We start from the raw sequence: 13,605 nt of genomic DNA on the forward strand, positions 1-13,605 counted from the left end.
TGTTTGACAGCATTGTCTAAAATAATGTGTAATATCATAAAAGTTTGTTCTACTGTTTAAGACTTTGACTTAAAATTAAATTTCACTTATCCTGGGGCTAAGCAATATGTAGGCAGTGATTGAAAGTTCTTACATTATGTGGCCAAACCACCCTCAGCTCAGAAGAAGCAATATGCTCTGATGTTTAAATCCCATTCTGAATCGACAATCACCACTGCTTTCTCCCAGCTGCCTGTGGCAATTTCATGAGTGCCATTCTCTACGGACAATTTAATAATTTATTTTTAAATTTCAATTTGACCATCCTGTGAAACAAAAGACTGATTACCAGCGTTTGTACACTGCTCTGAAAAAAGCCTACTACAGTGCATTTAGTGACAGAAAAAAATGTGCTGTAAATAACAACAATGGACCTCGGAGAAATTAACTGTATCTCTTTATTGTTAACCAATGAATGTTATCCAAAATAGTAGATGTAATTGTAGCTTAATTGTACAACACAAAACAGGATGCTAAAGGAAAAAGCATGTGGAAAATTACTTCACCAAGTAATCATTAAATGTATTCTTAGTACTTCTGCACCAGTAAGTGTTCCCAAATGCTGGTGACAGCAGCTATTACCACTTTGTTCATTGTGAAAATCCATAGTACAAATGGTTGTTCCTGGTTTTTAGAAAAAAAATCACACAGCTTTATAAATGGATCTAATCCATTTACCCCTATTCTATATACTGTAGATTTATGAACAGCAAACTTTACTGGTATTTTTCCCCAACACTGAACCTGATGTATCAACGGTAGTGCACACTTTCCAGGAAGAAAAAAGAAGAACTCCTTGGAAGCACAGTGTTTCACCTGCTATGGCAAACTGTTCCAATACCTCGGAAATTTGCTCGTGCTTCAGAGTGTGAAGCCTGTGAAACAAGAACTGTTCTTACAATGCACCGCAAGCAGAAACACCAGCTTCCACCAAGCAGCATCTTGAAGCACGTGTACACCATCTGCACATCAGTCCTCAAGGTTAATGAGATATGTTTAGCCCCACAAACCAAAAATATATTAATGTATCTTTATTTTATTTTCATGATGTCACCCCACATAGCCAACCTTTAACTGCAAAATAAAAAAAAAAGCCTTAGTCGGACTGTTCATAAGAAAAATTAAACCTATTGTGCATGAAAAAAATGTTTAATAAAATGGCAAATTTTAATAGATAAGTGTAAATTTATGAGTGCATAATATCAAACAGAAAAGAGCTGAACCATCCTCAGAGAAAGCAGGGTTCTTCCATTGTACATATTTACTAGGGTACTGCAACAGAAGGAACAACTGCAGCTCACATTAACTGTGAAGGTATCTCTAATGTTCATTTTCTAAGCAGGTTTCTCAAAGAAAAACACATGAAAAAAGAAGCAAGTCTCCTTCTCAAGAGAGAAAGGACTAAATGATTGACGTCAGATATGACAATTACAATAACAGCTTCAATGAAAACTGAAGCTACAAATACTTTTACTCCAACTCTGGGAACTTTCATTTTTATTTGGAAACCTAAAACCAAATTAACTCATCAGCACCTTCTACACCCCTCCCAGAAGATAGTATACCAGTGACAGGTTACAGCTTTAAAAAACACACGATGTTTTTACAACTTAATCTCAACAAAAGGCAGTTAAATAGCATTTAGCACTGTAAATCCATCTTGAATTCAAAGAAAATCCTAGGAGTGAGGGCTCCTAGCATTTGTGATATGACTGAGTAGTGACAGTCAGTTTAAAGAGAGCTTTTTCCCTGGTGTTTGAAGGACCAGTCATCATGTATGTAGTAGTGAGGTAGGATACTGTCCCCTCCCTGGGACTGATGTTTTCATATGCTCCCTTGCCAGAAAGGTCCAGGTCTCCCTACTGCAAATAAAATAATTACAAGCAAATAGCTTACAAAGCTTTTTTTTATTATTATTATTATTTTATTTTGCTGCGTTAGAACATTTTGCGCATCTAAAATAATCACCTAGGCAAAGCAATACTTATTCAAGCCTATCCGCAGCCACGTGCTGCCCACAGGTAGTGTTCCATTTAAAAAAACATCTCCTGGAACTACCACCTGCCATCCAGACCTTTGTGAACAGGTAGGCAAAGAAAACCATCAATGATGACAGGACATGAAACACCAAAGAATTTGACTTGGGAGGGGGAAAAAAAAAAAGAAAAAAAAGGAAACTGAAAGTCAGTGATATCAAACTCTTAGTGGTGTAGCTACATTGGAAAATGTGATTTCAAACTTCATCATACTGAAATAGTACCTATCCAGTTTAGGTTCAGCTCCATTATTCTTTCTATTCCTTAAGGTTCAAGCAGTATGTACACTTGTCAGTCAGTATATACTTCACATCAGTTTTCAAAGAAAAAAAAATATAAAACAATAAAACTGAAGACGTGATGGGGAGGAAAAAATTGCTATTATTCTCCACACCCTCCCCCCGCAGAAGTTAGGATGACAGACTGCCTTACTGTTGAATAGCTTCCCATAAATTTGTCTTCTGACCACTGTAGTCACACTGGTATTAAGTGCTTTGGCAAAGTGGGGTGCAATCCATCAAATCTGCAAAGCCCTGCTTTTATCTCTGTTGGTGGTTCAGCTTTACGAGGAACATATATGCAAAATAACAGCTCTCACATTGCTTCAAACTCATCGATACGCTGCTTTGTATTGCCTTGTCGGATTTGTCGAAGTGTCTTGTACTTATCACGGCCTGCTTTAACATTCTCAGCATGAAGGACATCATTTTGTGTTTTCTTGGTTTCGTCTCTGGCTTGAGCCAACTCAGAACTTAAAGCCTGTTGAATAAAATATTTGCATTTGAGTGCTTTCACTAATCTTTTTAATGACTCTGGAATTTCTGATAACATCTATTTCGCAGCTTGGAATTTCTTGAACGCCAACTAATGAAATACTTCCTGTAATGTTCAGTAACTAAAGTTGGGAGGTCTATCAGAAAGACTGCAGAAGGAAGAGAAGAGCAGCAGCAGCAGCACAGGATTCTTTCCTTACAAAAGGGTGAACATCAACTAAACTAAAAAGAAGGCCTCATACCCTAACATCTAAGAAAAGAGGGACCAGCAGGAAAAGGCAGCAGAATGATCTTATTTCTATTTCTGCTTGACTAAAGACAGCACAGTCATCTCCCTGATTCTGTCAGTGACTGTTCAAGCAGAAAAGATAAATTACCGAATCACACTACTAAGATACTGCTGCCAAAAAAAGAAGCAGCTTCTCATTTATTTCCTTTCCAAGCAGACATTTCTTAACTCAGCAAACTGTTACCACTGATATTAGATTATTATACTTTGAGAGATGCTTTTAGAGATAGACTAGCCTACAAGTAAATGCTCTTTTTCAGGGAATTAAGATTCATCCTAAATGGGCATATTTCAGTTTTTGCATTTACAAAGTCTGAACAACTGCAAATAAACCCAAACACCATTAAGGATCTGTTCATACTGCTTAATTTCAGTAATTTAAAAAGGAAAGCATCATGTCTTAGCATTCGGTGTCCTGGGCATTATAATAATTACTAGAAATCTTTACTGTCCAACATAGTAGCACTTCTGACAACATAGTAATACTTTTAAGCTATAAAGTATAATCTTACATCCAGCCTTCCCCTTTCTTCTGCTGCTAGAGCACTATGAAAGATATTGGTTAAATAGTAATAAACCAAAATAAGTAAGAGTGTTTTCATAACTTCAATGAGATTTTTGACGAATACAGAATGAAAACCCAAAGCCTGAATTATGTCGATGCAACTGTAAGTCTTCATTACCTGGAGTTGTTTCTTAACACGTTCGTTTTTCTGTGTTTCTGTTACCCGTTCTTCCTCACTCCTGTGATTCATGACACCATCAGAAGACAGTTCTGCACTGGCTTCAGCATTGTTCTCATCATGTTCATCGTGTTCGTTCTCTGTTGGAGGAATAACTGGTGGGGGAGGAGGTGGAGGAGGAGCAGACATCACAGATTTCAGTTCTTCTTTGGTCTTTTCCAAGTCCTCCTGGGCTGCAAAAGCCTAAATAAAGTAAACACCACTTAGCATCTTTAAAAATGATTTACAAATAGTCAGAAACTTAGAAATAAATATTTGAGCTGGTTTTAGATACATGGAAACCGCCTCTATAAATGACACGGGAAAAGATTAGAGGCTGAAAGCTCTCAGAGAAAAACAGGGTAAAAGAGGTACGACTACAACCAGCTTTACTATAGGTCCCTTCAGTCCACCCAATTCCAGCAGTAGCCATAGAAGAGGGCGAGAAGAGTCAGAGAGGGCAGGAATATATTGATTACAACTTTTCCAGCCTCCAGAAATTTGAGCCTCAGGGACTTCCTAAACAAAGGTGATGTCCTTGAATTTCATATTCAACCAGAACTTTTATAAGAAATTGTTCAATTACTTTCTGAATCTGTGTATACAGCTAGTATTCACAATCCACAGTCAATTACAAACTGTGATGAAATATTTTCACAGAATCACAGAGTGATAAGGATTGGCAAGGGCGCCTGTAGGCCACCTGGTGCCAGCCCTGCCCAAGCAGGGACACCCAGAGCAGGCTGCCCAGGCCCACGTCCAGGCGGCTTTTGGAGCTCCCCAAGGAGGAGACCCCACAGCCTCTCTGGGCAGCCTGTGCCAGGGCTCCGTCACCCGCCCAGCACAGCAGTGCTGCCTGGTGCTCAGAGGGAGCCTCCTGGGTGCCCGGCTGTGCCCATGGCCTCCTGTCCTGGCACTGGGCACCACTGAGCAGAGCCTGGCTCCGGCCTCTCTGCACCCTCCCATCAGGGATTTAGGGACACGGATGAGATCCCCCTGAGCCTCCTCTTCTCCAGGCTGAGCAGCCCCAGCTCTCCCAGCCTCTCCTCACAGCTCCAGTGCCTTCATCATCCTGGTGGCCCTGCCTTGGGCTCTCTCCAGTGTGCCCAGGTCCCTCTGGTACTGGGGAGCCCAGAACTGGACCCAACACTCCAGGTGTGGCCTCACCAGTGCTGAGAATATTATCTTAAAATGAATTTTCATTTGATGTACCTTTGTTCTAATTCTGGTTCCTCTTTTTCACCACCACTGACAGTGTTTTATACCTCTCTTGATGTGCTTCTTTTCCAGCACAAAGCTCCGATCTATTCCATTGCCACACATACAGAAGCCACTTCAAATCTTTGATCACACCTTTGTGGTGAGAATTCCCCCTCCCCCCTTTTATGTCTATCTACTACTAAGAGATGACATATAGAAGTGTAAACTGACTTCAGAAGACTGGAGAACAAAAACCTTTAAGAAAAGCTTCTCTGAAGCCTAAGGGAGTAACAGACCCAACCCCACGGACTTCCACTGGTATTCCTGCACTCATCTCCCTCAGTTTCTTTGAAGTTCTGACTTCACACAGCATGAGCTCATTACTTTGTGTTGCCATTCTGAGGCTTCCTCCTCTTTTTTTTTCTTGGCCTCCTCTAGAAGTGCAATCTTGGCAGTGAATTCAGCAAGTTCTGCTGCCTGAAACAAAAGCAAACAAGAAAATTAGTTCAATACTATTTTGGTTCTGCCTTTGACTATTTTCACGTTGGATCACAGCAGTTAGCCATCACTTCTCTGCTTATTCTAAACAGAAATTTTAAACATACATGACAGAGGGAGAGAACCAGTAATTTGCCTGATAGGAATAAGTCCAGAGACATACATACATACATACACACACACGTGTATTTTCTGCACTTCCAGACTAGTTGGGAAATAAAGAGCTGCAGTTACAAATTACCATTTGGCACTGTTTCAGTTTAGTACAGCTTTAAAGGTTCCACCAAAAACCTGGTGACTCTGGATCACATTCTCAGCCCTATCAAGCTACACCTTGCCTTCAGCATCGTGTGCTGACTTCACAGACTTTTTTTTAACTGTTTTATAGTTGAAAAATACTCAATACTCTCCTGAAATTTGTGCCTCTCAGTTAGTACGTGCAAATCTTCAAACAGAAGCCATCTAGCACAGAATATAAGGCAATGCTGCAAAATCTAACATAAGGGTTTTATTATTATTTAATACTAAGTCCCACAACAATCTGTAACAAAGCATAGAGCATTTCACACAGCTGTCCATTTTCCAAAATAGACGTAACCAAAATCAACTGTATTTTTCCATTTGTTTAACGTAGGGTTAGAGATTCTTACTAGTTGCTCCTGGTTCTTCATTTGATCAGCTGCCTGCTTGGCTAGAGCAGCTTTAGCTTCTTCAGCTGCTCGACGCTCTTTTTCCAGGCGCTCTGCTTCTTCTTTTGCACGCTTTCGTTCTTGATCCAGTTCTAGAGCTCTTCTGGTCTGTTCCTCTAGCTCTGCCATAGGGAAAGTTTGCAGACAATACATGGTTACTTAACTCCTACTCATACGTAACACAGACAACAGCCGCAACACTCAAAGATAGAAAACTGACAAAGATTTACAAGGCTGCCTCAAGTTAGCCTGACTGAAGCCAAGAAGAGTTGTTATCGCATTCCCCAGAGCTACACTCCAAGTCTGATTTTTATTCTCCGTTTGAAACATATGTTGGCTATATTTCATCTCACTTGACTGACAGCCCAATGTTTTAGAAAAGTATCAACTCATCTTTATTAATTTAGTTCTATCACTAAGTGTATACTCCCTCTCACTTGTGTGAGAAGTTTTTATACACAATAAATCATCCCTGTTGCCATAAAAAAGCCAGAAACTCACCTACTCCATTAAAATGCTTTGAACAATAACTGCAACTGATAATTGTCAGTTTAGGCATGCACCTCCAAAGTGACCCACTGGAAAGGTCTGAGAACAGAGCCAACTTCAAAAAGATGCAAAGAGGAAAACCTTAATTCAAGGAAGGGGTAATAGTTGTCTAGCTGCCTGGTTAGCAAGACTTTGCAAGCTAACGGGCAAAACCCTGATGTAAGAGAAATAAGAGGAAACAACCATCTACCAGTTCTGTAATTTCAAAGGAAGATTTGCACAGGGAACTTTGTTTTTTCTGATAATCCCAATCTGAAGGCCAGAATCAGGGGCACAGCATTACAAATATGCTGAGTTGCACAAACGCAGTACTTACAAGATTAATTAAAATGCATGAACATTTAAAAATACTATTCAAAAGGACAAAGTCTTCCAGTGAAGATGGAAAATACTTAACTACCGTATCAACTACAGAACAAAGGCACCATTAATATAAACACTAGTCCGTATAGGAAAAGAAGGCTAAGGACACATGACCATTATGTACTGTATTGGAAAATAAATGATGTCCTATTAAATTTACCAGAATATAAAATAATTTGTTCAGAATCGTGGAATTGCTTTTTGAAGGTCGAATATATGCTGTTTAACTCAATATAATGAGACAATTCCAGGAAAAAAAAAAAAAAAAAATCCTGATTCCTATCCCTGAATGACACAGACACACTCTGAACAAAGTTAAACTTTGTAAGTTTTCTTCGCTAACACAGCTCTCAAGAACTCTAACCTCCAGTATAATTCCTGTCAAGTTCTCCAAAAATGAATGGTTGTGATATGCTTAACACCAATTCTGATGTCCTGTCTTTGGAACGTGACCTCCAAGTCAGAGTAGCTCTGGAAACACTGCTTATTTTCAAGGTTCCCTGATGTCTATACTTTCACAAAAAAATATTTCAGCTGACATTTTCCCTGCTGAACATTCTGCCCAGGATTGCTTTTTTGTTCATTTAAAATTTAGACCCAAACATCAGATATATTTATTTATTTATTTTTTAATAAATGAAACATGAAGCTTATTTCATCAAATCATCAAAAAACCCAGAACACAAAGCCTACAGAATAAACAGGCTTTAACCTTTTCTCAGAGCAGCTCTGTCATACTCATGAATTTAAGCAAGGGCTGGAATGTGCAGAGGGCACCCGTTACAGCAACAGCAGTGCCTTTTCAGTGCCTGGTGAAAAGTTTCTGGGTTTATTCAAATTACAGACGTACACACATCTTTCAAGGACTTGCGAGGCGTACCAGCTACTCACTGCTGTTTACTGAAAATGTGCCTGTGGGTTTTTTTTTGCCCTAGCAGAAGGGCAAACACCTGACGTCAGCAGCTGATTTAGTGATGGAGACACAATAAGATGACAGTCAGGCGAGCAGCTCACCGTGCTGCTGCTGCTGGTTATTTCCATGATACCAGGCAAAATAGCACCAGGAGATGCTACCAAGCACTGGAACACACTATCCACACAATTAAACCTTCACAGTCACCCTGACACTGTGATGTCCTGGGCTAAAAAACCCCCCTTTTGAACAATTCCAAAGCCCAGCTTGTATGTCAGCTGCCTGGGTGTGTCCAACCTGTTCTGCACTGAAATACTCAAAAGTACGGAGGTAGAGCTAGAGAGCAGTGCCAGGCACATGCGATTTATTTGCAAAGATGTAGCCAGAGATTCTCTTTATCACACTTGAAGACACCAGTTGTCAACAGAAGAGAGAAGAATGGAACTTTTATGAATATGAACCAAACCTTAAGCAGAAAGAGAGTATGGAAAGCAGCTGAGGCACAGACTGTACAGAGTAGTTCAACACAGAGAACCACGGTAATTCACACTAAACATAGCTTATTCACTAAAATCTGGTAAGATTTTAGGTTTTAAAATTCTCAGATCTTACAAGGGAATGGGAAAACAAAGGGCTAATGAACTTTTCATCTAAAAGTTCAATTCAACAAAATCCTAGAGAAATTACTTTGAATCTTCACCCCCCCTCCAGCCTCAGGTTTTCAGCATGCCAAGTACTTCACAGGTTGGAAGTAAACTGTATACTCATTAACTTCCATTTTATTAAAAAGCACTTGCTAAAATCAGAAATTGCTTTCATATGATGCACACATACCCACACACCCCAGCTTGCAACTTTTAACACTGAAAAGAAGAACAGCTCTTCTTAAATCATAAACACACCACTATGTCTTGCTGTTATTAAAATAAGTTGGAAAAAAAAAAAAAACACACAAAAAAATACACCAAGAGAACTGCGGAACCTCACTACCCAAATGAACTAAACAGTGTAATCAGCTATAACAAATCCAGGACCAGTAAGAGCTCACCTTTCTGAGCTTTCATTGTTTGCTCTTCAATTTGTCTTAAGCGTTCCATTAATTCTTCCTTTTCACGCTCTATTCTTTCCTTTTCCTTTTCTGCTATCTCCCTTTTCTTCTTCTCATTTTCTAGCTGTGCCCTGAAAATAATACAAGTTTTTTTTAACCTCAAGCAGATTACATTCTACTCTTAGGATTTTGGTAGCATATTATTTTAGTTTACTCAGCTAGTACAGAAGTACAGAATTCTAAACGTTTTGAATTCATTTTACAGTAAAAACAGAGGAACCAAGTTTCATTATTTCAAAATGCTCTACAGAAGAAGAATTTAGGAATAAGAATTGCCTAGCAACCTTGGTTATGGTTCAGCCAGATAAATCCAAAACTAGTTACATTTTTACACAACTGATGTTTCATCTGGGCTAGAAATAGCAACCGTCTTTATTTTTAGAGTATACAAAAAGTAAATCACTATATTCTTCACTGAATTTGCTTTAACGGTTCACCTGTAGAGGATAAAAGTCCCTAAGAATCAAGCAACAGAGACTTAAAACTGTTTCACAAAAAGACCTAATGAGAAACAACGGTACAGCTACTATTACTATGCTGAAAGCTCAACAAGGAGACGGCTTTCTATTAAGACAGGTGAAGCATGTTACAGAAAGAAAAGCAGACATCCTTTCTAGAATGCTAGGATGCCTGCTATTCCATGACTTAGTTTTCTTAAAAGGATAGAAGAATTTGTCTTCCGTTTCATGAAAGTTTGTTAATTACCTTTCCAATTGTTTCTGATGTTTCTCCTCTCTAGCTTGGGCCTTCATCTGTTGCACTTCAATTGTATCAGGTTTCCTCCTCCTCATGTACAATTCATGATTTCCCATACACAGTGCCAAAATCCGCTTGTTAATTCTCAGACGAGGTGCATAAAAAACAAAATCCTAGAAAAATAATTGCAGCATATCCATTAAACACTCAGTTGTGATGAGACTCAAAGTATCACTGCACACCTGCAATTTTTAAATGTAAATTTACAAACATTTTGACTTTTCTCCTGTGAGCAATTCAACGCATTAAGCCTATAAACCTAGTTACTGCAAGGAACCTGCAAGATAAATTCAAAATCCCATCTGGTTTCCTCTACATAGAGGTCAGCTATTTTACCCAACATTATTTATTTCAACTTCTAAATGTAACACTATTCTCTACTCTATTTCAGTAAGTTAATGTTTTGCCCCAGAGTTTCATGAAACGTGCTACTATAATGCAAGCAAAAAAAAGAGGGTACAGGGATTTTAGCATGCTACACTGCAGCTTTTCAATTCGTCACAAAACGTTAGTTGGTTTAAAAAGGAAAAGGAGAAAAGAAGAAGAAATCTTATCAGACTGTCAGCCAGAATGAAGAGAAGGAAAATAAGCATACCAAACTTCGCAATTAAGACTTGTTATTGATTACCAACACAAAAAATAAATGCCATACAAATATTTACACTTGCCACAGTGCCAGAGCAGGACCGTTAAGGCTTAAAACTCTTGATATACAAAGGCATGCTATTCTACAGAGTACTTACAGGGGCCTTTTTGTCAATTGGCTTTATGACAAACTTTTTGTCATTAAAAGAGATGTTTCTTATTTCACTCCATGGAAAACCAATCTTGGGTGTCAACCTTCAAAGAGAAAAAGTTTTCATTAAAAGAAGTGCATTTCATTTACATCCATTAATGCATAAGGTTTAATTTTGTACTGTTTTGACTGCCACACAATCACATGCACAACAGTTTAAGGACATTTTGGTAGACAATGCCATATACTTCTACATGCCCATCAAATTAATGTTTCATACTAATGCAGCACTTCAACAGGAGGAATTCAGAAATCTTAACTGGTGATTTGTTCTACTATCATTAAATACATGCTAAACATCACAATCTCACACTGCTTCTTTATAAGTCATTGACAATTTCCCCTTCAGTACGGAAGCTACCTATTTTGATGTGCATATACTCTTAGAAAAGTCTGACATCCCAAAGACTGAAATTAAATTAGCCTTCAGTAATGCTGCACTTTGTTTTTAACTCAGCTCTAAGATACATGTTCTTACATTCCCAAAGTTCAAACTGAATTTCATCCACTTGCGTTTTAACCAGAATTAAGTTCCGGAACAGTTCCAATGCTTTGCACCAACTGCCTAACTAAATATTTTTCTCCATGGGCACAAAAAGTTTTTTTTCAGTTTATACTAACTACAAATATTTAAAGATGTTTAAACATTTGATTGCTAACTATCAGGAGTAAAATAATTCCAAAAATTAGCTGATCATTCAATCTGATCTGAACATTTCCTGAGTATTTTCTTCATCTTTCAGGAGTTATGTTGCCATCTAATGGCAATTAAGGCTTACAGAATTCTGATAGGGAGTATATACATCAGAGAGCATGAAATTACAGTTCAGCTGACAGCTCTTATCTGGTGTTGATACATCATGTTTTACTTCAAATCACTCTGGAAGTACTGTTAACATCAGATACTAATAATAGAAGCGTCTGGAAAGAAACAAAAGAATGAGTCTGTTCTTCATTTTTAAGACTCTTAAGTTTTGCACATTTTAGCTTTATCCACCTTCAAATAGGAAAGAATTTGATCTCTTTATCAGAATCCAAGATCCATCTGTTTTCCCTGATGTCTAAAAGGTTTTGCTTTTAGAGCATGAAAAAAACTTTGAGTATCTAACAGCTCTAATCCTAATAGCTGTTCTTGCAAAATGTTTCTCAGACATATTGTTCAGCTTTTTGGTGTCCTTTTCATTCTGACTGAAAAGGAAGACTTGAGAGTGTGAGAAGTACAGGAAGAACCCATATAAAAATGCTCAAGCTATCATAAATTTATGTTGCTAAATATGGATGTAGGTTTACACAAAATTGTTCTGCCGTTCCCTGCTTTTGCATTGCTATTTCTTCTTTAAAAATCAAATATTTCAGCAGATAATTTCTATCTTTTACATAGATTAGAAAGTCTTTGAGAATCTGTTTTGCTGATGTTCCTGAAACACGATAAGGTATTTTTTGTATAATCTCAGATAGGATCTCCGAGGACAGAATGGAAAATGAGTATTAGCCACTTACTTGTCATCGTGTTCATAAATATTCAAACCCAAAGCATCAACTCCTAACCACAACTCAGTTCCTTTTTTATTCTTTATTTCAAAATAGTTGACTCCATACATTTCCAAATCTTGTGCTATCTTAAGGTATTCCATCATAGAATCTTCCCTGATGAAAAGAGGAGAAACAAATGTAAACACAGTGTGGACAAATCAAAAGTACACTGTAAGAATAAGGGAACTGCAGAGTAACTAGTGTGATATTTTGTTAGGCACCAAACCTCCCTTCCTTGAAATTCACATCTACATTGATTTAGGTACTTGTAGAGGTGGACACCCTAATACTCAAGTACAGTTTAAATAACTGCATTCTGTGTTTTCAGACTGTGGACTAATAAAATACTAAATATATTTTAGAGGTAGGCAACTGCAGACAAAAGCTGTTGACAGCCTTACCAGAAGTCATGTAGGTAACCAATAATCCAACTGGAAACTCAACTCTGACCTAAGCTTTCATGGAAGTTTTTGATAACTGGCTATACCAGCCAGAAGAGAATAAGAAAGACGCTTCCAAGCAAAAATAGCACCTCAAAATACATAATAATAATAATGAAGTCCTAAAAGGTCTTGGAACATTTAAGCAATTACCTTAGCATTCCCCTGTGCTCTTCGTGCCAGTTCTGTATTCTTTCTTCCCACTGTTCTTTTGTCAGTTTGTGCTGTTCTAATACTCTGTGAATAGAAATTGTTATTAAATTACACTGGCAACCTTTTTTTTTTTAAACCTTGTGGACTAACACATGCTTTAACTGAGTAAGTTTAAACATTACTTCCTATATACTCACCTTTTTAACCCAGACCCAGAAGTTTTGAATTTCAAAAAATACGTATTTTAAAATAGTGTGAACTCACTTCTTTTTTCATTGTATTCTACTCTTTGAATTATAAAAGTGACAGCATGGCATGTCTCAACTTTCAGTAAAGCCATAAAGCGTAATGCTGGAACTCCCCAAAACACAAACCTATAAAATCCTCATAGAACAATACCACAGATTAATCTCTATATATTCCCAGACACATTCAAGCTTTCATTCTGCTGTCATTTGGAAGAAAACATAGCACATTTAAACAAGTCAGCAGGCTACATTTGTTTTTTGTTTTTTGTTTTTTTAAATCTACTAAAATCAGTAGCAAAGCAGTTTCAGGAATTTGATTATAGAACTACAGCAGGCTGCAATGATGGAGATGTATTTTGACCTACCCAGAACTTGTAACATACGACTGCAGTAAGAAATCAAACGTGTATGGTAACTTTTTATGCTTTTACTCTATGTGGCTAGCTTCTCAAGCTTGCCTTAGAGAAATTATTTTTAAGGGCTATTAAATAAAAGGAAAC

At 37.8% G+C, this 13,605-nt stretch overlaps 1 protein-coding gene across 1 annotated transcript in view; it reads right to left on the minus strand.

Annotated features, from left to right (window-relative positions):
- Positions 1 to 423: 423 nt before the first annotated feature.
- Positions 424 to 13,605, minus strand: part of RDX (radixin) — a 39,791-nt gene continuing 26,609 nt past the window's right edge. The window contains exons 6-14 of the mRNA XM_082765286.1: positions 12,858 to 12,941; positions 12,232 to 12,378; positions 10,679 to 10,775; positions 9,885 to 10,048; positions 9,120 to 9,250; positions 6,208 to 6,368; positions 5,444 to 5,536; positions 3,821 to 4,063; positions 424 to 2,834 (exon numbers count right to left, since the gene is read on the minus strand). Of these exons, the coding sequence (XP_082621412.1) occupies positions 2,670 to 2,834; positions 3,821 to 4,063; positions 5,444 to 5,536; positions 6,208 to 6,368; positions 9,120 to 9,250; positions 9,885 to 10,048; positions 10,679 to 10,775; positions 12,232 to 12,378; positions 12,858 to 12,941 (1,285 nt within the window). The 3' untranslated portion in view covers positions 424 to 2,669. The remainder of the gene's footprint in view (positions 2,835 to 3,820; positions 4,064 to 5,443; positions 5,537 to 6,207; positions 6,369 to 9,119; positions 9,251 to 9,884; positions 10,049 to 10,678; positions 10,776 to 12,231; positions 12,379 to 12,857; positions 12,942 to 13,605) is intronic.

Source organism: Aythya marila, assembly GCF_965140915.1.
Source record: "Aythya marila genome assembly, chromosome: 1".
In the NCBI taxonomy this organism is placed as follows: domain Eukaryota; kingdom Metazoa; phylum Chordata; class Aves; order Anseriformes; family Anatidae; genus Aythya; species Aythya marila.